The 21332-nt window shown below is 47.0% G+C and overlaps 1 protein-coding gene across 2 annotated transcripts in view; it reads right to left on the bottom strand.

The window, feature by feature from the left end:
* METTL22 (methyltransferase 22, Kin17 lysine) overlaps positions 1-19732 on the bottom strand; it is a 201000-nt gene extending 181268 nt beyond the window's left edge. For both annotated transcript variants that reach the window (XM_069733992.1, XM_069733993.1), the window contains exons 1-2: positions 19582-19732; positions 5231-5390 (exon numbers count right to left, since the gene is read on the bottom strand). In XM_069733992.1, coding sequence (XP_069590093.1) covers positions 5231-5390; positions 19582-19656 — 235 coding nt within the window. In that variant the 5' untranslated portion in view covers positions 19657-19732. The remainder of the gene's footprint in view (positions 1-5230; positions 5391-19581) is intronic.
* Positions 19733-21332: the final 1600 nt, after the last annotated feature.

Below are 21332 nucleotides of genomic sequence, written 5' to 3'. Positions count from 1 at the left end.
CCAAAAGGAAGATCTTAAAAAGACTCAAGAGACACTTTGTGTTTCTTAAAATGGATGCCAGCACACATCACAGTGAATCATTTTGCTATCAACGTTCGATATGTTTCTGACAACAAACTTACTATTATTTACTAAGACGCTGGCAGTAAAAGATACTAATGCTCTTCACAGCAGCCAGTTTCTTCAGACCTTAGTGGGAAAAGTTCTGCAAGATTATGAACTCAAAAAAGAACAGGTTCCTTCTATTGTAACTGATAATGCTGCAAACATGATAAGTACAATTAAACTGATGAATGAGAATAATGATGGTGAAGAGCAGCTAGAAGAACATTTCACATTCAGTATGTTGGAGATAGAAGGCCACAGTCCTGTTCCCATAACGGAGGAACAGACAGATATTACTACAGGAGAACAGCAAAATGATTCTTTACAATTAGATGATCTTGTTGAAGCTGCTTCACACCTCTTTCCTATTCATCACATGCCCTGTGTTGTGCACAAGCTGCAGCTGGCAATAAGAGATAGTCTGCAAGAGGGACATGCTGGAACTCTGATTAGCAAAGTAAGGAAATAGGCTATTGCTGCCAGAACCCCTAAAGTTGATTCCATCTTGAAGGAACGTGCTGGAAAAGGGGCAATTGTGGATCAAGCCACTCGGTGGGGCAGCATCTATTTAATGATTGAGCGAATGCTTGAGCTGAAACCCTTCCTTGTAGATATGAATGTCAATGGACACAGGTGGCTGAATTGAAGGAATTTCTTCACATATTTACAGAAACTAAAGTTACAAGCTGAGATTTAACTCCTGGCATTTTTATAAAGGAGTGGAAGAACTTCTTGCTTTGCATGTCCCAAAGAGGAAGTTTAATCGCAGATGGCATTGCTCCTTCAATTAAACGGAGAAAGTCACTGCTATTAGAAAATTCTTCTGGCAGCTGTTTATGTGGACCTGAGTGATCGTATATTGCTGGATGATCAAGAGCTTACTAAAGGAAAAGAAGCTTTGATTGAGGTAGCAGTTAAGATGAGCTAAAGGACGGCCAAGAGCAAGAGGACTCGGGTCCTGCCAGTGCTGCTGCTGCCATTCCTTCATTATAATCAGATGAGGAGGTTGATATCGACAAGTATTTGGATGACATTGAGCAGGCAAAGCGTCTCTGCAGGGAAAAAGATTCCACTCCCATAGAAAACAGATTGACCAAATTTCAGCAACGTTTTTCACTTGCTCACAAAGTAGAAGAGTTCAATCGTTCATCAAAACTGAAGCGTGCACGAGAAAATTCCTTTATACCCTGAAATTGTTAGAGATGTTGCCCATGTGGTTACTGCTTTGCCACCAACCTGAGTTAGTGTAGAGAGGTTGTTCTCTAGCCTTAAAATAATTAGGTCAGATTTGAGGTCATCTATAAAGGAGGATCTGGTGGAGGCGATATTATTTCTCAGAACAAATTCACAGACTGCACAAATGTTATTCAGTAAGTTTATGTTGTAAAACTTTTTTTTTTTTTTTTTTTTTTTACATTTACTGCATAGTGTATAGTAAATTGTAAATATGAAAAAGTTTTGTTCTAAAGTTGTATTCCAATAATGATCTAAATGGCTTAAATATTGTATCATGATAATGATTAAAAGCCTGATGTTACCATTTTACCACAGTAAATTTGTCACTTAAACATTAGCCATTTGTGAGGGAGTCGGAGTCGGAGTTGGAGTCGGTGTCATGGAAATTGAGGAAATATAGGTAAACTGACTGAACAGCAATCTAGTCTGAACTGGTGCATAACCAATAAAGACTTGCATAGCAAATAGATCAATGGCTGCACTCAACTGTACTAAAGCAAGGGAATGTGCGATACATGAAATGTGAATAGCATAATGGCTTGTGAAATCTATGAAAAAACACATGAGATGCTTAGCACAAGATTTGGCCCAAAAAATGTGAGCCCATCCACCAAACGTCAAGGTAATCTCATGGATCGGATGGGTTCCTGACCTGACTGCCTAGTGTGAACACTTACCTATGGCTAATAACATGGTAAAGCCTGCATTTATAGGAAGGTCGGAACCAACTGTGTTTGGATGTAATTAAAATCACAGCAAGGTGAAGGGTAGGGCGTTCAAGTCAGAAAAAATAGTACATAGCAAATATGTACCAAATCTTGTGCTAAGCATCTCATTTGTTTTTTCATAGATTTCACAAGCCATTATGCTATTCACATTTCATGTATTGCACATTTCCTTGCTTTAGTACAGTTGAGTGCAGCCATTGATCTATTTGCTATGGAAATTGAAGAGTCAGAGTTGGAGTCGGAGACTTAGCCTACCGACTCCACAGCCCTGGACAGGGGTCTCAAATATGCAGCATGCGGGGCACCAGAGCCAGAATGAGAACCAATCCAGGGGAGAAAGGGAGTCTCCTAACGCCGGCGCCATTTTCTGCTGAATGTGCATCTTTGGATGCACACTGGCTGAAATGAATTATGGTGAAGAGACCCATCAGCTCTGTGCACCGTATCCGCCATATACACACACACCGATGGCCAATCAGAAAGGGGCAGCTGACATTAACGGCATGTCACAGGCGGAGCATGACGCCACTGTCATGCACCACTACCCTTTGCCAGCTATGAAGCAGGAAACGGTCACTGCTCGCCATGGGAGCAAGAACAGGTAAGAAAAATATTTTGGGGGATTTGATTATTTTTGTGTATATGTAAAGAGTTGCAGGATGGAGGTCGTTACTACAAGATGGGGTCTAGGACAGGAGACATTATTACAGCATAGGTTGTGACATGACACAATAGGGATCAATAAAGGGGATACAGTTATAGAATGGGGTCCAGATTTTCAGTATAGAGGCTGTGGTAGATTGGCTCACTTGGCTGCACATAGAGGTAGACACAGGGTGCAACATTAGCAAAAACAAGCCTGTCCTTCCTGGCCTGAAAGGAAAACAAAAACAAAACGTATGGCACAGTCCTTGTTGCCATGGGAATCCGCCCACTTCAGGAACAACCAACAAAAGGTTCAGCTTTTCTTAACATGAAATACACAGCTCCAGAGCTTTGCACGGCCAGGCCCACCCCACACTGAATGCTCTACAAGGCTGTGTATTCATCCTCTGGACTCCTCACACTCTACCGCTGTCCTATCAACCTAGCACTAACCATGGCTGATTAACCCCTTTCAGCACTTCGTTTGCAGGAGCAATTTCCTAGTTTATCACTGAAACTAAACACCTTTAGTGAAACAAAGCTCCCCTCCAGTACCTTGCCAGTGACTTTATAACAGGGCCAAAATAGAGGCGAATATTAGAGGACAGGGTCTGGAATGGGTCCAGGATAACAAGATAGGAGGGGCCAGAACAATATTACAGAATGGAGGCCACAATGCAGGATATTATTACAGGATGGAGGCCAGGAGCGGGAACATTATTACATTATAGCGGTAAGGAAGGGGGACATTAGTATGGTATTGTAGAATTTATTACAAGATGAGAGCCAGGATGGGGATAATATTACAGTATGAGGGCCATGTCAGGAATCACGCTGTCCTGCATATTCCGCTCTGCTGTTCTATGCTGCTGCAGGTGCTTACTAGTGTATCACAATGGTACATGCCAACCAGCATACCCAGCTCTGCTATTCCACTCTAAACCAAGTGCTGTTCTGGCATATCCAGCCCCGATATAACATGCTGCACCAACGCCTCCAATACAAGCGGCCCGTCTTATGGCTTAGAGTTCCCCAACGTCAGTCCTCAAAGCCACCAACAGATCAGGTCTTCAGGATTTCCTTAATATTGTAGAGGTGTGTTGGAATTATCATCTGGGTAAGGCTACTTTCACACTAGCGTCGGAATCTCCCCGTCGCAATGCTTCGGGCAGAGATTCCGACGCTAGCGTTTAACGTACTGCACAACGGGTGCAGCGGATGCATTTCTCCGGCGCATCCGCTGCCCCATTGTGAGGTGCGGGGAGGTGGGGACGGAGTTCCGGCCGCGCATGCGCGGTCGGAAAAAGCGGTCCGTCAGGAGCAAAAAACGTTACATGTAACGGTTTTTGCTCCCAGCGGTCCGCCACAACACGGCACAACCGTCGCACGACGGTTGCGACGCGTGGCAAAGCGTCGCAATGCGTTGTTAATGTTAATCTATGGGGCAAAAACGCATCCTGCAAACAACTTTGCAGGATGCGTTTTTTGCCATAAACGACGCATTGCGATGTCTGGCAAAAAACGCCAGTGTGAAAGTAGCCTAACACTAAGCAAATCCTGAGAACATGATCTGTTGGTGGCTCTTAAGGACAGGAGTTGGGAGAACACTGGTCTAGATAATCCATATCTCAAGGTGCACCATAAGAAGAACTACCCTATCTGAAGGTGTATGGGCACTAATAGTTAAAAATACACTTAAGGCTAGGTTCACACTAGCGTTGCGCCGCCCTGCGTCGGCGACGCGACGCACGTAAAAACGCGCGCAAACGCGCGCAAAAACGCGCGCGTTTTGCGACGCGTGCGTCGTTTTTGACGAAAATCGGACGCACAGAAAATGCTACAATGTAGCGTTTTCTTGCGTCCGACGCTAGCGTCGGAAACGACGCACGTGGCGAAAAACGCCACCAAAACAACGCACGCGTCCCCTATGTTAAACATAGGGGCGCGTCGCCGCTGCGTCGCCGCTGCGTCGCCGGCGCAACAGCGACGCACATTGGCGGAACGCCAATGTGAACGTAGCCTAATAGTGTTATGTTATCCCTTTGGGCAATAAGACACAGAGAGGCGAATTTCTCACAAGCAATTTCAAGGCACAAAAACACTTTCTGTACCAGTTTTTCTATAGCACTGTATAAATAATATATGCTGATATAATTCACCTAATGTCTGTAATTATGCAGATTATTTAATGGATGCACATAATGAAAGGAAAAAGGAGTTGAACTGTTTACAATGCAGCAATACTTCAAATCAAGTCAACGGAGGCTGCATCAGTAATGTGTCCACCTAGAAAAATCATAAAAATGCTAACAAGACCAGCAAAGATGGGCCGCTTCCATACCGCATACGGTTTCCACATTTCCCATCTGCTGGGTATATATTGCCATTGTAATGCGCTGCAGTCCTCGCAGGCGCTACTGAAGAGCAGATGAGATATTACAGCAACGCGAGCGTCTCCGAAATATTCACTACACGACAGATACATTGACGAGCGCCAGCGTCATCACATCCTTTACCTGGCTGTCCGGCTGCGTTCAGTCTGACCATGAGCTGCCTTTTGTGCTGGATCCGGATATGGATGTCTGATAAGACCGTGTCTTTTGAGAAAGTAATCGCTTCCATGTCTGCCTGCTGCTCCTCATCCGCATGGTTTTGTTCCTGGATTTCATTTGATGTCTAAAAAGATAAATAGAAAATAATAAATTACATGACAATTCTAACAGGATCTGCCCGTTTTCTTAGGTAACCGAGACTCTAAATCATTGCTACTGCCACCGCATTTTAGTGCATGAAGAAATACATTAGTGGCCAGGATTTATTCCAGTACAAGGTTGTCTGAAAGATCAAACAAATGCTTATCTATAGGATATTATTTTCAGCCCCAAAACCCCTTCACTTTATGTAACAAATCTTGAGAGCGTCCAATGTGCATACTGTCACAATTTGCCTGCAGGAATCCTATTTGTGTTTGGCAATTTGTGTATTATTGATAACTCTATGCTGACAACAGGACAGTAGAGCTTTGTGATAAATCTTCAACTCCTCATTTTCCCTGAATCCAACTCAGACTCCATGACTGACTCCCCAGCCCTGGTCACTACTGAGCATGTACATAAAAAGCAGCACAGATTCATCTCCCCGACTCCGACCCCACAGCCCCGATCACTACTGACCATGTACATAAAGTGCAGCACAGATTCATCTCCCCGACTCCGACCCCACAGCCCCGATCACTACTGACCATGTACCGTACATAAAGTGCAGCACAGATTCATCTCCCCGACTCCGACCCCACAGCCCCGATCACTACTGACCATGTACATAAAGTGCAGCACAGATTCATCTCCCCGACTCCGACCCCACAGCCCCGATCACTACTGACCATGTACATAAAGTGCAGCACAGATTCATCTCCATGACTCCAACCCCACAGCCCCGATCACTACTGAGCATGTACCGTACATAAAGTGCAGCACAGATTCATCTCCCCGACTCCGACCCCACAGCCCCGATCACTACTGACCATGTACATAAAGTGCAGCACAGATTCATCTCCCCGACTCCGACCCCACAGCCCCGATCACTACTGAGCATGTACATAAAGTGCAGCACAGATTCATCTCCATGACTCCGACCCCACAGCCCCGATCACTACTGAGCATGTGCATAAAGTGCAGCACAGATTCATCTCCTCTACAACTCCCCAGCCCTGGTTAATACGGAGTATGTACATAAAGTGCAGCACAGATTCATCTCCATGACTCCGACCCCACAGCCCCGATCACTACTGAGCATGTGCATAAAGTGCAGCACAGATTCATCTCCTCTACAACTCCCCAGCCCTGGTTAATACGGAGTATGTACATAAAGTGCAGCACAGATTCATCTCCCCGACTCCGACCCCACAGCCCCGATCACTACTGACCATGTACATAAAGTGCAGCACAGATTCATCTCCATGACTCCAACCCCACAGCCCCGATCACTACTGAGCATGTACCGTACATAAAGTGCAGCACAGATTCATCTCCCCGACTCCGACCCCACAGCCCCGATCACTACTGACCATGTACATAAAGTGCAGCACAGATTCATCTCCCCGACTCCGACCCCACAGCCCCGATCACTACTGAGCATGTACATAAAGTGCAGCACAGATTCATCTCCATGACTCCGACCCCACAGCCCCGATCACTACTGAGCATGTGCATAAAGTGCAGCACAGATTCATCTCCTCTACAACTCCCCAGCCCTGGTTAATACGGAGTATGTACATAAAGTGCAGCACAGATTCATCTCATCTACAACTCCCCAGCCCTGGTTAATACGGAGTATGTACATAAAGTGCAGCACAGATTCATCTTATCTACAACTCCCCAGCCCTGGTTAATACTGAGTATGTACATAAAGTGCAGCACAGATTCATCTCATCTACAACTCCACAGCCCTGGTTAATACTGAGCATGTACATAAAGTGCAGCACAGATTCATCTCATCTACAACTCCCCAGCCCTGGTTAATACTGAGCATGTACATAAAGTGCAGCACAGATTCATCTCATCTACAACTCCCCAGCCCTGGTTAATACTGAGTATGTACATAAAGTGCAGCACAGATTCATCTCATCTACAACTCCACAGCCCTGGTTAATACTGAGCATGTACATAAAGTGCAGCACAGATTCATCTCATCTACAACTCCCCAGCCCTGGTTAATACTGAGCATGTACATAAAGTGCAGCACAGATTTATCTCAACTAAAAGCCAAGATCCTGAGATCAGGAATGGAACAGAACAGAACAGACATTTAGGCTATGTGCACACGTAGGAAATGTGGAGCAGAATTTTCTGCACTAAATCTGCATCTCCTGGCAGAATCCGCAGGTGCGTTTTTATGCGTTTTTTGTGCAGATTTTACCACTGTGGATTTCTATAATGGAGGGGTGCAGAAACGCTGCAGAACTGCACAAAAGAAGTGACATGCACTTCTTTGAAATCTGCAGCGTTTCTGCGCAGATTTTGATGCACAGCTTTTTTTTTTTCACATTGCTTTACATTGTACTGTAAATCACAGTGCAGTTCTGCAGTGTTTCTGCTGCAGAAAAATCTGCTGCAGTTCTGCACTAAATCTGCACTACATCTGCATATACCCTTATAGGACATTTCAGAACTTTCCCAAATTCCTATGAAAACACTTCCAGCATATCCTGCATTGTACTACTGTACCCCATTTATTATATATTTTAGGAGTCGATCCATTTTATGGACTCCACAGCTCTGCGACAAAGTGTATGCACGTAGGATATGTGTGCGCACTTAAGTGCCCACTCACGTTCCAAATACAGGGGACGTGCGTACAAAATGATACAATGATGGGACGTATACAAGATGCTGGCTTTCTTGTATATATTTCTCACTATTGTGTGTCATTTTGTAAGTACATTAATACTATCTTTTTTTTAACAAAAATCCTTTCTCTATTGATCTATTTTGGAATGGCTTATGGGTCTTCTCAGTATTTCTCGGATTTATATATGGCCATCCAAATGGCAGACAGAGACAGAAAAGGGACCCTGTGCAAGAACAATACATGGGACCTTTGCAGCTAAAGAGCTCCTAAAAATGCAAAAATTGCACCTGCTTTGGAGGTAGAAATGGGCCCCTTTAGCTCTTGGGCCCCCGTGCAGCCACACAGAGTGCACCAATGTTATGCCCACCCCTGTGGCCATCTAATCTGTACCACTAGGATCTATTGTTACTCAAAAATTTAGAAAGCTGCATTCAGAGTTATTGCAGACTTTTCTTTTCTGCTCAGAAAATTATAAGTACTTATCAGTAATTTGATTTTCCTGAAAGCCTTGACAGCATCCGAGAGAGAGTGAGATCTGTCACTATCACTGGACAAGAAGCCAAGAAAATCACTGATGACTGAGCTGCTGAGAGCGCAGCATCATTCACCAGCGGTGACTTCATCACTGGCATTTTCCCACAGTCCTGAGGTCAACGCAGTTCAGCCCAGCCTTGATGATGTCTCCGCTGGTGAATGATGCTGCACTCTTAGCAGCTCATTCACCAGTAGTTTTCAGCCGGGACGGTGGCATCTTGGCACCATTCAGGTTGAAAACTATTTTACCCCCAAGCAAGGATTACAGCATGGGACAGAACGACAGACAGGTATGGTATATTGTTTTTTTTTTTTTTTTTAATTATAGATTGAGGGCTTCGGGAAATTAGGCATTGCAGTAAGTATGGTTTAATTTCGAATATTAAAAGGAGTCTGTGTATTTTTTTTTTTTTTTTTCAAATAAAGGATTTTATTCTGGCCGTGTCTTTATTTAACATACAACTATAGGATTAGTAATGGAGAGGTGTCTTATAGCCGTGGGCTTGATGTCACCTGATATTATAGAGGTGACATCAACCCCACAAATAAGAACCCCACTTGCCACCGCTACAGGGCAAGTGGGAAGAGCCAGGCAAAGCGCCAGAAAAGGTGCATCTAATAGATGCGCCTTTTCTGGGCAGCTGCGGACTGTTTTAGGCTGGGGGTCAATATCCATGGCCCCTTACCAGCCTCAGAATAGCAGCCCCCAACTGTGAGCTTTAGCAAGGCCGATTGTCAAAAATGGGGGGACCCCACGCCGTTTTTTTAAATTTAAATAATTTTTTTTTTTTTTAAATAGCGTGGGGACCCCTCTATTCTTGAAAACCAACCTTGCTAAATCTAACAGCTGAGGATCGCAGCCCCTGGCTGTGAGTTTTGCCTGGTTGGTTCAAGAAAATAGGGGGAACCCACGTCGGGTTTTTCATTCATTTATTTCCTTAGATCGCAGGCGGCGGCTGTGGAATACCCAGAACATCCGCTCCTGCTGTCACTGTTAGTAGCGGCAACAAATGTCGGATGATAGGAGTAATTGCCCCAAAAGCCCTCACCTGCTGTCATCGTTCGGACTTTATTTTAACTCATCATTCTCCTCTGCACGCGCCCATCGAGCAGCGGAGAATGATGAGAGCCGTCTTCAGCACCTGCCGCCGGGGAACAGCGCTTAGTGTTGCGCTTCTTCCCCAGTGCTGATGCATGTCACACGCAGGACATCAATTTGTGTTCCCCGTGTGCGGGACCTTTTGTTGTCCATACTGATGGTAAAAAAAAAAAGAACAGGTCAGCGTGTTTTGCCCACGGACACATACAGTCATGTGCACAGACCCATTCATTTGAATGGGTCCATGTGTGTACGCGTCTCCGGTACGTGTGAAAACTGTCACCACAGGTACTGATGACAGGGACATGTGAAAAAGGTCTAAATGTTTACCTTTAAGACAAACCCTGACGACAAGGCCTGGGAACTAATACTGAGCAAACTTAACCCCTTAACACCCCATGACTGATTTAGAGGTCATGCAGTGTGTCAGGGTGTGAGGAGCAGGAGCCAAGCCCATTGCACATGGAGAAGATGATGTTAAATAGCAGGCATGTGAGTAACATCCAGGGATGGAACTCATCTCTGTTCGCTGCTGTTAACTATTTAGATGCTACTGCCAGTCTCTGACAGAGGCATTTAAATTACACGATTTCAGGTGCTCACAAGCATTAGCTTATATCGGCTTCCCACGACACAGTTGTGGAGAACTACTGGGTTACCATGGAAGTTAAGGAGTTATGCTGCTCATACCATGGGCAGCATGTATCAGAGTCTGGCTACATCACTGCAGCCAGGTATGTTTTTCTCTGGATTGCTCTGGCGGTTCGGTTCAGAGAACACCTAAAGATCCAAAAACACGAGAGAAACAAGACTAGTCTGATACTAACAGACGGCTGCTTCTCACCCTCTCACACTTCCACTCTAATTGACAGGTCTTTATGTGTATGTGGAAGATGTGGGGGGAGACCTATCAATCACCTGGAGTGGTGTGGAGAAGATGCATGGATCTTCAAGCTATGGTTTTGTCTAAGGGTGTGTGCAGACGGTCAGTAATTGGCAGCGCTTCGGACGCAGCACATGTTCCCTGCGTCCAAAGCGCTGCTGGCTATTGAATGCAGGTGAATACGCATGTGTTCCCTGAACCATGCGGATTCACCATGTCCAATATATTGTTTGAGTGAAATATATCTTGCGGAGGCTCACATCTCTGCAAGATAAATATACATGCTGCGGTCTGGAAATATGTGTTGCATGTCTGTCTCCCCAGGTAATCCGCGGGCGTCAATTTCTTGAACTACCATCCGCTATGCTGTAACATCTGGATGCTCTGGGTTGGACGCTGCAACGTCCAACCTGCAGAGTTTACTGAGTGTGTGCACCCACCCTAAAACATCACAGCATACCTTGTTGCCAGGTTTGGACTGACCCACAGGGGAACAGGTGACTCCCCTGGTGGCCCCCTGTGTAGGAATAAGCCACTTACCCCCCAACACGAGCAATAGTTGGCCTAATGCATTTGATTCACTATCTACAGACAAAAGCTGCATCTCATTATTCATCCAACAAAGTAGAGGAGAAACAGGGTATGCCACATTTGCATGTAGCTGAACAGTGGGCCCCCGAGAGTCAGTGTTAGGCTACTTTCACACTAGCGTCGGTACGGGGCTGTCGCCATGCATCGGATACCGACGCAAACTGCGAACAAAATGAACAATGGGGGCAGCGGATGCAGTTTTACAACGGATGCTGAGTTCCGGCCGCGCATGCGCGGTCGGAAATGGTAGACTCGATGCACAAAAAAACGTTACATGTAACTTTTTTTGTGCCGACGGTGCGCCAAAACACGACGTGTGGCGATACGTCGCTAATGTAAGTCTATGGAGAAAAAACGCATCCTGTGGGCAACTTTGCAGGATGCATTTTTACTCCAAAATGACGCATTGCGACATACGTCAAAAAACGCTAGTGTGAAAGTAGCCTAAGCAGTGGACACGACACTGGATGCTGCACATTGCTGTAATCGTGCATCCAGGCTCATACTCATGCTGTGATTTAGGCAGCACAAATCCAGGGATGAAAAATATGGTAATTACTCACCTAGCGAACCAGGTGTCTGGGTGATGCCGCATCTCCTAAATTACCATGTGGTAGTAAGCTCTCCCCACCAGTCCTGCACTAGCAGAAACCCAGTGCCTGCCCCTACAGCGTTTGTCAGTAGATATTAATATGCATATATCTGGATCGTCACTTGGAGATGAAGCACTGATGCAACATAGTCAAACACGAAGGTCTCTGCAAATTATATCTATGGTAATTCATATTAGGATCCATCAGCATCAGTGGACGGCTCCTCTGTACTAACCAGATTCTACCTGTCATTCATGCTCTACATGTCAAGTAGACAGGGAAAAAATGATCCTGATAGATAACACTTTGTCTCACTTCTTAATGCAACATTTGTCAAGTTCATGAAATTCCACTTCACCTGCAACGCTCAGGGCTGCAATACACTGAACGGAGGGAGAGTGACAAGTGGGCGGCATGCAAATAGTCAGCGGAAGGCTACAACACTGACATTTACATACAGATGGGAAAATGCAATCAGAAATCCAACAGGCAGAAGGAGATTCATTTTTCATAGACACACAACCAGTGCATGAATTGAGATGTATATCGGCGCAATCACAATACTAAATTACATAAGTGTACATGCACACAATACAGCAGGTACGGAAAAATAAAAATAATAGCTTAAAAAATGCTCTTCCCTTTTATTTCTATTTTAAAACCACTTTGCTGGTCATATGTTCAGTCTCGAGCTTTTATCTTTGCCTTGAGGAAGAGAAGTAATTGCATGCCGGTTCTCTGAGGCGACCCCTGATAAAAACCTCTCAAAACTAGGCACTGTCTAGTCAAAAAGCTGCACACACACACACAAACAAATAAAATTATAATCAAAAATTTGAGGCCCCATTAGAAACCCTGATTAATTACATTTTTCGAACATGTCTAAAAAACAGGAGGCCACGGAAAACAGAGCAGTTTCTTGCTGAGAGGAACAAACCTCAGTCAGATTCAGGTAAGGCTACTTTCACACTAGCGTTTTCTGCAATCCGTCACAATGCGTCGTTTTGCAGAAAAAACGCATCCTGCAAAAGTGCTTGCAGGATGCGTTTTTTCCCCATAGACTTGTATTGACTACGCATTTGCGACGGATTGCCAGACGCATCCGTCGAGCGACGGATGCGTCGTGCTTTTGCGGACCGTCGGGAGCAAAAAACGCTACATGAAACGTGTTTTGCTCCTGACGGACCGCTTTTTCCGACCGCGCATGCGTGGCCGGAACTCCGCCCCCACCTTACAATGGGGCAGCGGATGCGCCGGAGAAATGCATCCGCTGCCTCCATTGTGCAGTACGTTAAACGCTAGCGTCGGAATCTCTCCCCGACGCATTGCGACGGGGAGATTCCGACGCTAGTGTGAAAGTAGCCTAATTGTACCTAGAACTGCTGGAAGACATCCAAAAAATACTGGATCCACAAACCGTGTCCTCATGGCCGTACACCACACATTTGTAGATGATAAACTTGCTTCTGGTGCATCTCATGTCCATTTTACCGTACTGTTCACTTGGATTGATTGAAGTGTGCGTCATTGACGATCATGGACAGACCATGTAAAAGCCTATCCATTAACGGCCTATAGTACACACTTCTCTGTATCCCCCTCCTTTATAGAGGCTCTGCCACAAAACTACTTATTGACCAAACCTGTGGAAACGTACATGCAGTGTAAGGGCATGTACTATACTTGCTGATCAGCGCTGCCACGATCCTCTTCTCCTTCACATGACTTTCTATGGAGAGACACCAGATCACTATATGAGCCACAATGCAGTCTACAAGTGTCAGAACAAGAGAGATTTCCAGCTCACACATAGGCGCCAATTCAGTAAGACCAGCATTTTTCACACTGCTCTTGATGATAAGAGCAGGGTGGAGAATGAGGCGCCTGAATCATTTAGGCTACGTGCACACGTTCAGGAATGTCTGCAGAGTTTTCCTGAACAAAACCGGACTTTTTCTGCAGGAAATCCACTCGCATTTTTATCACGGTTTTTTTGCGTGGATTTTTCGTGTTTTTTTTCCCAGAGCTTCCCGATGCAATAATAAAAGGGTAAAAACGCGAAAAAGCCGCAAAATTAATGAACATGCTGCGTTTTTTACCACAAAAATTGCGGAAAGCATTAAAATAATGAGATGTTTAATGTAGGCGTTTTTTCCACGAGAAAAGGACGAAAAAAAACAAGAAAAATCCTGAACGTGTGCACATAGCTTAAGAGGTACATGTCTCTTAATGAATCTGGAGAGACGCAAAGTGTTGTGCACTTCACCACAAAGTCGACTCCAGTCGAGAACTGGAGCAAGATTGGCCACATAATCTACACTACTATTTGTTATGAACTTGAGGAACCGGAGGTCACTACAACCAGTCCTGGTTCTGCCCATTTTATCAGAGCTGGGCAAAAATGTCATTAAAAGCACCAAAGTCGCTCAATTTTGGCACAGCTTCATACTATGACAAAATGCTGAGGATTTTAAAAGTTTTTTCTGCCAGAAATTTGGGAAGATTGTGATCAGTGAGTATACACCTACAGTGGGGAAAAAAAATATTTATTTAGTCAGCCACCAATTGTGCACGTTCTCCCACTTAAAAAGATGAGAGAGGCCTGTAAATGACATCATAGGTAGACCACAACTATGAGAGTCAAAATGAGAAATCAAATCCAGAAAATCACCTTGTCTTATCTGGCAAGATTTATTTTACAAAATTATGGTGGAAAATAAGTATTTGGTCATTAACAAAAGTTCATCTCAGTATTTTGTTATATATCCTTTGTTGGCAATGACAGAGGTCAAACGTTTTCTGTAAGTCTTCACAAGGTTGGCACACACTGTTGTTGGTATGTTGGCCCATTCCTCCATGCAGATCTCCTCTAGAGCAGTTGTTTTGGGCAACATGGACTTTCAACTCCCTCTAAGGCCAGTCTCACACGTCCAGATATTTCCGGTACCGGAATTATCCGTGTCTGTGTGCCGATGCGTTTCTGTGGCACATCAGTGTGGCACACGTGTGCCCACTGGGTACCACACGCACCGTGCCGGAGACAGCGCTAAAGTTTAGCGCTGTCCCCGGCATCGTGCTGAAGCCCCATTCATATCTTCCCTGCAGCAGCGTTTGCTGTAGAGAAGATATGAATATTAGTGTGTAAAATCAATATCCAGGTCCCCACCCCGTGTGCCCCCACCGCTGTGATTAAAATACTCACCTAGCTTCCTGATCCCTCGCAGCGCCCTGTCCTGGCCGCACCTTGTACTGTATGAGCGGTCACGTGGGGCCGCTCATTTACAGTAATGAATATGCGGCTCCACCCCTTTAGGAGGTGGAGCCACATATTCATGATTGTAATCGGCGGCCCCACGTGACCGCATAGAGGAGAAGATGCGGCCAGGAGAGGAAGCGAGCCGGGTGAGTATTTTCAGAACAGCGGGGGGGCGCACAGGGGGTGGGAGGACAGGGCTGGCACATAGATCTTTATTTTAAACACACTTATTCATATCTTCTCTACAGCAAACGCTGCTGCAGGGAAGATATGAATCGCGGCTTCAGCACCAGTGGGGGGGACAGTGCTTAATGTAGCACTGTCTCCTGCACGGCACAAGGACTGCACACGGACAACGTCCGTGTGCGGTTCGTGCTTTACACGGACCCATTGACTTTAATGGGTCCGTGTAATACGTGCGCTCCCACGAACACTGACATGTCTCCGTGTTTGGCACACGGAGACACGGTCCGCAAAAAATCAATGACATCTGAACAGATGCATTGATTTTTATGTCTCTACGTGTGTCAGTGGCTCCGGTACGTGAGGAGACATGTGAAACCGGCCTAAAGGTTTTCTATGAGGTTGAGATCTGGAGACTGGCTAGGCCACTCCAGGACCTTCATATGCCTCTTACAAAGCCACTCCTTCGTTGCCCTGGCGGTGTGCTTGGGATCATTATCATGCTGAAAGACCAATCCTCAATTCATCTTCAATGCCCTTGCTGATGGGAGGAGGCTTGCACTCAAAATCTCACGATACATGGCCTCATTCATTCTTTCATGTACATGGATCAGTCGTCCTGGTCCCTTTGCCGAGAAACAGCCTCAAAGCATGATGTTGCCACCCCCATGCTTCACAGTAGGTATGGTGTTCTTTGGATGCCACTCAGCATTTTCTCCTCCAAACACGACGAGTTTTGTTTCTACCAAACAGTTCTACTTTGGTTTCATTAGACCATATGATATTCTCCCAATACTCTTGTGGATAAACCAAATGCTCTTTAGCAAACTTCAGACGGGCCCAGACATGTACTGGCTTAAGCAGGGGGACACATTTGGAACTGCAGGATCTAAGTCCTTGGCGGCATAGTGTGCTACTGATGGTACCCTTTCTTACGGTAGTCCCAGCCCTATGCAGGTCATTCACTAGTGTGATTCTGGGATTTTTGCTCACCGCTTTTGTGATCATTTTTACCCCATGGGGTGAGATCTTGCACGGAGCCCTTGTATGTCTTCCATTTTCCTATTATTGCTCCCACAGTTGATTTCATCACACCAAGCTGCTTGCCTATTGAAGATTCAATCTTCCAAGCCTGGTGCAGGGCTACAATTTTGTTTCTGGTGTCCTTCGACAGCTCTTTGGTCTTCACCATAGTGTGGGTTTGGAGTGTTACTGTTTGAGGTTGAGGACAGGTGTCTTTTATACTGATAAGTTCAGACAGGTGCCATTACTACAGGTAATGAGTGGAGGACAGAGGAGCCTCTTAAAGCATTACTGCGCATGCGCCCACACACTACAGTATGTCCCGGAAGTATTTAGCTGTGTTGCGGGACATACTGCGCAGGCGCATGCGCAGTAATGCTTTTCGGCTTTGCCCGCAGTTGGGCAAAGCATACTGCGCGTGCACCACCGAAGATTGAATTGCGCACGCACCAACTATGGCGCTCACTCTAATTCACTAACATATAACGGACTACAGGGATGAACAGGGTGGAGAAATGAAGAGGAAACGCCGCCCATCGGTCCGGTAAAAACTCATTTAAATATCCTCCCAATTTGAGGTGACAGGTTCCCTTTAAACTAACCTGGACAATGACGATGCAAGCTTTGTCATGAGTACTTCACGCAAGCCTACGAGAGCCTGAACGATTCTCTCAGATGTACTGAAAAATGACCTCCGCTCTGCTCCATGAAACACTGGAGTTGCCGACAGGTCATTTTTCGCTGGAGACTAATGCTGGATAAGGATGTAGGCACCGACACGAGAATTACATTCAAAGCACCACTCCTACGATGCAAAAAAAAAACAAAAAAACGCTGAAGTGGTGCTTTAGCCGCTGCAGAATTCGGAAACATTGAAGAGGTTAATAGAAGCACCATGCTCATTCCTCCGATGCCTTTGTTAAGAAGCTGCCCGCTCTACACACCTGAAGGTTTAAAAGGAGGAGCGCAGTAAAATGCATGCACTCTGCACACGTATATCAATAAAGTTTTATCAAAACACAGCAACAATAAAGTTTCCAAAAGAAAGCTGTTTTATTTAAAACGTGACATACCAAAAAGGATTGAACACCACCACAGAGAATAAAAAAATAAATAAATAAAAAAAAACACGCATTCAAAAACACGAGAACCCAATTTGGGTAAATGCTACATAAAAAAAAAGCCTACCAAATACTCGGGAGTAAATTAGTCTTAGGGCTCAATCAGATGTCAGAAATGCTGTTTTTTCACAGACGTCACTTGTCCCTGGCTGTGATAGTCTATGGGTCGGTTTGCATGTCTGATTTTTCCAGCTTTCCGAGGGGTTTGAGACTTGTCCGATATCTAAGGCTAGGTTTACACGTTGCACTTTTTTTAGGCAAACTTTGAGCTGCTTACAAAATGCAGGTATTGCTGTTTTTTTACTACCTTTTTGTCAGGGATAGATTTCTCTCTTGTGCATGCTGATATAAGTTTAGTGCGTAAAAAATAAATAAAAAATCTGATTCAACTTCATCAGGTACTAAAAACACAGCAAAACCCGATACCTGCGTTGTTTGCAGCATTTTTTGCACTACCCATTTCTTTCAGTGGGTGAAAAACGCTGAAAAGAGGTGACAAGCTGCACTTTGCAAAAATGTGGGTCTTTGACAAAACAGTCAACAATAAAAAAAAAATAAAAAAAAGGTGCGGGCATGAGATTTCAGAAATCACATAGACTTTGCAGGTACTGTGAAAATTTGTGATAAAAATAAATAAAAATGCTGCAAAAACTCAACATGTGAACATAGCCTTAGGGTATGTGAACACGTTGCGGATTTGACGCTGCGCATCTGCATTGTACAGTAACATGTAAAGCTATGGAAAAAACAAATCCGCTGAACAAAACTGGACTTTTTCTGCAAGAAATCTGCTCGCGTTTTTAATTGCTTTTTTTTTTCTTTTGCACATTTTTAATGCAGATTTTTCCCGGAGCTTTCCACTACTTTATTATATAGTGGCAAATTCAGAAATTTTCCGCAAAATTAATGAACGTGAAGCGTTTTTTTTTTGTGTGGAAAAATACGCAACATGTGCACAAAAATTGCAGATTGCATTCTAATAATAGGATGCTTAATGTAAGCGTTTTATGAGGAAAACGGCTGAAAAAACACCGAACGTGTGCACACAGCCTTACAGTGTGAGATCAAAAAAAAAAAAAAAAATCACCAAACGCAAGTTCTATGGTTCTGTGGAAAAAAAAAAACTAAACTAGATTCAGAGGTCATCCATGTGCAGTCCATTTTCCATGGATTATTTGACAGGAGAGGCCAGAGAACCTCATTTTTATTATTTATTTTTCTCTTTCCAAACTGATGACACGCACTGATCAAAGACAGTTGAGCTCAGACTGTTTTTCTTCATACGAGAAAATAACGGATGCCCGAATGAGCCCTTAGGGTATGTGCTGAGGATCCGAAACGGACAGCACGTTAGACGCAGTGCATGTTCGCTGTCTCCAAAGCGCTGCCGGCTACTGAACGCAGGGGATTCCGCATGTGTTCACTGGACTGTGCAGAATCACCGCGTCCAATACATTCTATTGGTGAAATTTCTCTTAGAGAAACTCGCATCTCCGCAAAATAAAATCGACATGCTGAAGTCTGGAGAGAAGCGACGCATGTCCGTCTCCGCAGGCGTCCGAGCACGCATAGAGGACAAGGGATTTCTTGATGTCCCATCCTCTATGCTGCGACATCTGGACACTGCACGGCGTTTACTGACCGTCCACCCACCCTAAGGCCACATGCCCAGCGGTGTGAATGCAGCATTTTTTTCCAGAGCATTTTTTTGTACAAAAAAAATCTGCTGAGTTAAACAGTTCACAGTGGAAATGTTTCAGATTTTCTGTGCGGATTTGCAGGGAAATGCATTATATTTCGGCAGAAATTTACAGCAAATTCATAAAGTCTGTGATCTTGCAGAAAATTCACTGCGGAAAAGCCGCAAAACGTAATGTTCCCGGGCGCCTCCACAGAGATCAGGCACAGCATGTCACACAGAGGGGTCCTCCATGGCAGATTCTGGGGGTCACTGCTGCCACTGGGCTGTTCTTCCCACTATGTCACTCCCCCATTGTAAGTGGGATCTGTCTGGTGACCCCTGCATTCAGTGCTGTCCTGGACCCCGGTCCTTATGGGGTCTGTCCGGAGCTCACGACAAGAGCACCCTATTCATCCCAGAGTTCATGTTCTGGGCTCGCGGTGATGCGACTCTTCCTCGCCTGTATCTCGTGTCTGCACAGGACGCAACAACAATGCAGGGCATGCTTCTGTCACACTGGGCAGCAGGAAGGGGTTAATGCGGGTTGCACTCACCCGAAGCTCCGGCCTCCGGGAAGAGCCCCCCGGTGCGCACAGTACGGACCGGACGCGCTGCGATGACGTCATCATACAGCGCTACAGAGAGAGCACAGCACAGCCGTACATGGCGGCAGGGAGAGGGTTATTAATAGTGCGCGCCGCAGCCGCCGTGTACTGAGGGGGGAGGGCACAGGCTGCACTGAGGGGGGAGGGCACAGGCTGCACTGAGGGGGGAGGGCACAGGCTGCACTGAGGGGGGAGGGCACAGGCTGCACTGGGGGGGGAGGGCACAGGATACACTGAGGGGGGAGGGCACAGGCTGCACTGAGGGGGGAGGGCACAGGATACACTGAGGGGGGAGGGCACAGACTGTACTGAGGGGGGAGGGCACAGGCTGCACTGAGGGGGAGGGCACAGGATACACTGAGGGGGGAGGGCACAGACTGTACTGAGGGGGGAGGGCACAGGATACACTGAGGGGGGAGGGCACAGGCTGCACTGAGGGGGGAGGGCACAGGATACACTGAGGGGGGAGGGCACAGACTGTACTGAGGGGGGAGGGCACAGGCTGCACTGAGGGGGGAGGGCACAGGCTGCACTGAGGGGGGAGGGCACAGGCTGCACTGAGGGGGGAGGGCACAGGCTGCACTGAGGGGGGAGGGCACAGGCTACACTGAGGGGGGAGGGCACAGGCTGCACTGAGGGGGGAGGGCACAGGCTGCACTGAGGGGGGAGGGCACAGGCTGCACTGAGGGGGGAGGGCACAGGCTACACTGAGGGGGGAGGGCACAGGCTGCACTGAGGGGGGAGGGCACAGGCTGCACTGAGGGGGGAGGGCACAGGCTGCACTGAGGGGGGAGGGCACAGGCTGCACTGAGGGGGAGGGCACAGGCTGCACTGAGGGGGGAGGGCACAGGCTGCACTGAGGGGGAGGGCACAGGATACACTGAGGGGGGAGGGCACAGACTGTACTGAGGGGGGAGGGCACAGGCTGCACTGAGGGGGGAGGGCACAGGCTGCACTGAGGGGGGAGGGCACAGGATACACTGAGGGGGGAGGGCACAGACTGTACTGAGGGGGGAGGGCACAGGCTGCACTGAGGGGGGAGGGCACAGGCTGCACTGAGGGGGGAGGGCACAGGCTGCACTGAGGGGGGAGGGCACAGGCTACACTGAGGGGGGAGGGCACAGGCTGCACTGAGGGGGGAGGGCACAGGCTGCACTGAGGGGGGAGGGCACAGGCTGCACTGAGGGGGGAGGGCACAGGCTGCACTGGGGGGGGAGGGCACAGGATACACTGAGGGGGGAGGGCACAGGCTGCACTGAGGGGGGAGGGCACAGGATACACTGAGGGGGGAGGGCACAGACTGTACTGAGGGGGGAGGGCACAGGCTGCACTGAGGGGGAGGGCACAGGATACACTGAGGGGGGAGGGCACAGACTGTACTGAGGGGGGAGGGCACAGGATACACTGAGGGGGGAGGGCACAGGCTGCACTGAGGGGGGAGGGCACAGGATACACTGAGGGGGGAGGGCACAGACTGTACTGAGGGGGGAGGGCACAGGCTGCACTGAGGGGGGAGGGCACAGGCTGCACTGAGGGGGGAGGGCACAGGCTGCACTGAGGGGGGAGGGCACAGGCTGCACTGAGGGGGGAGGGCACAGGCTACACTGAGGGGGGAGGGCACAGGCTGCACTGAGGGGGGAGGGCACAGGCTGCACTGAGGGGGGAGGGCACAGGCTGCACTGAGGGGGGAGGGCACAGGC

Source organism: Ranitomeya imitator, chromosome 7 (genome assembly GCF_032444005.1).
Source record: "Ranitomeya imitator isolate aRanImi1 chromosome 7, aRanImi1.pri, whole genome shotgun sequence".
Lineage (NCBI taxonomy): Eukaryota > Metazoa > Chordata > Amphibia > Anura > Dendrobatidae > Ranitomeya > Ranitomeya imitator.
The sequence above is the reverse complement of the archived record's forward strand: the minus strand, read 5'-3'. Positions and strand labels throughout refer to the sequence as shown.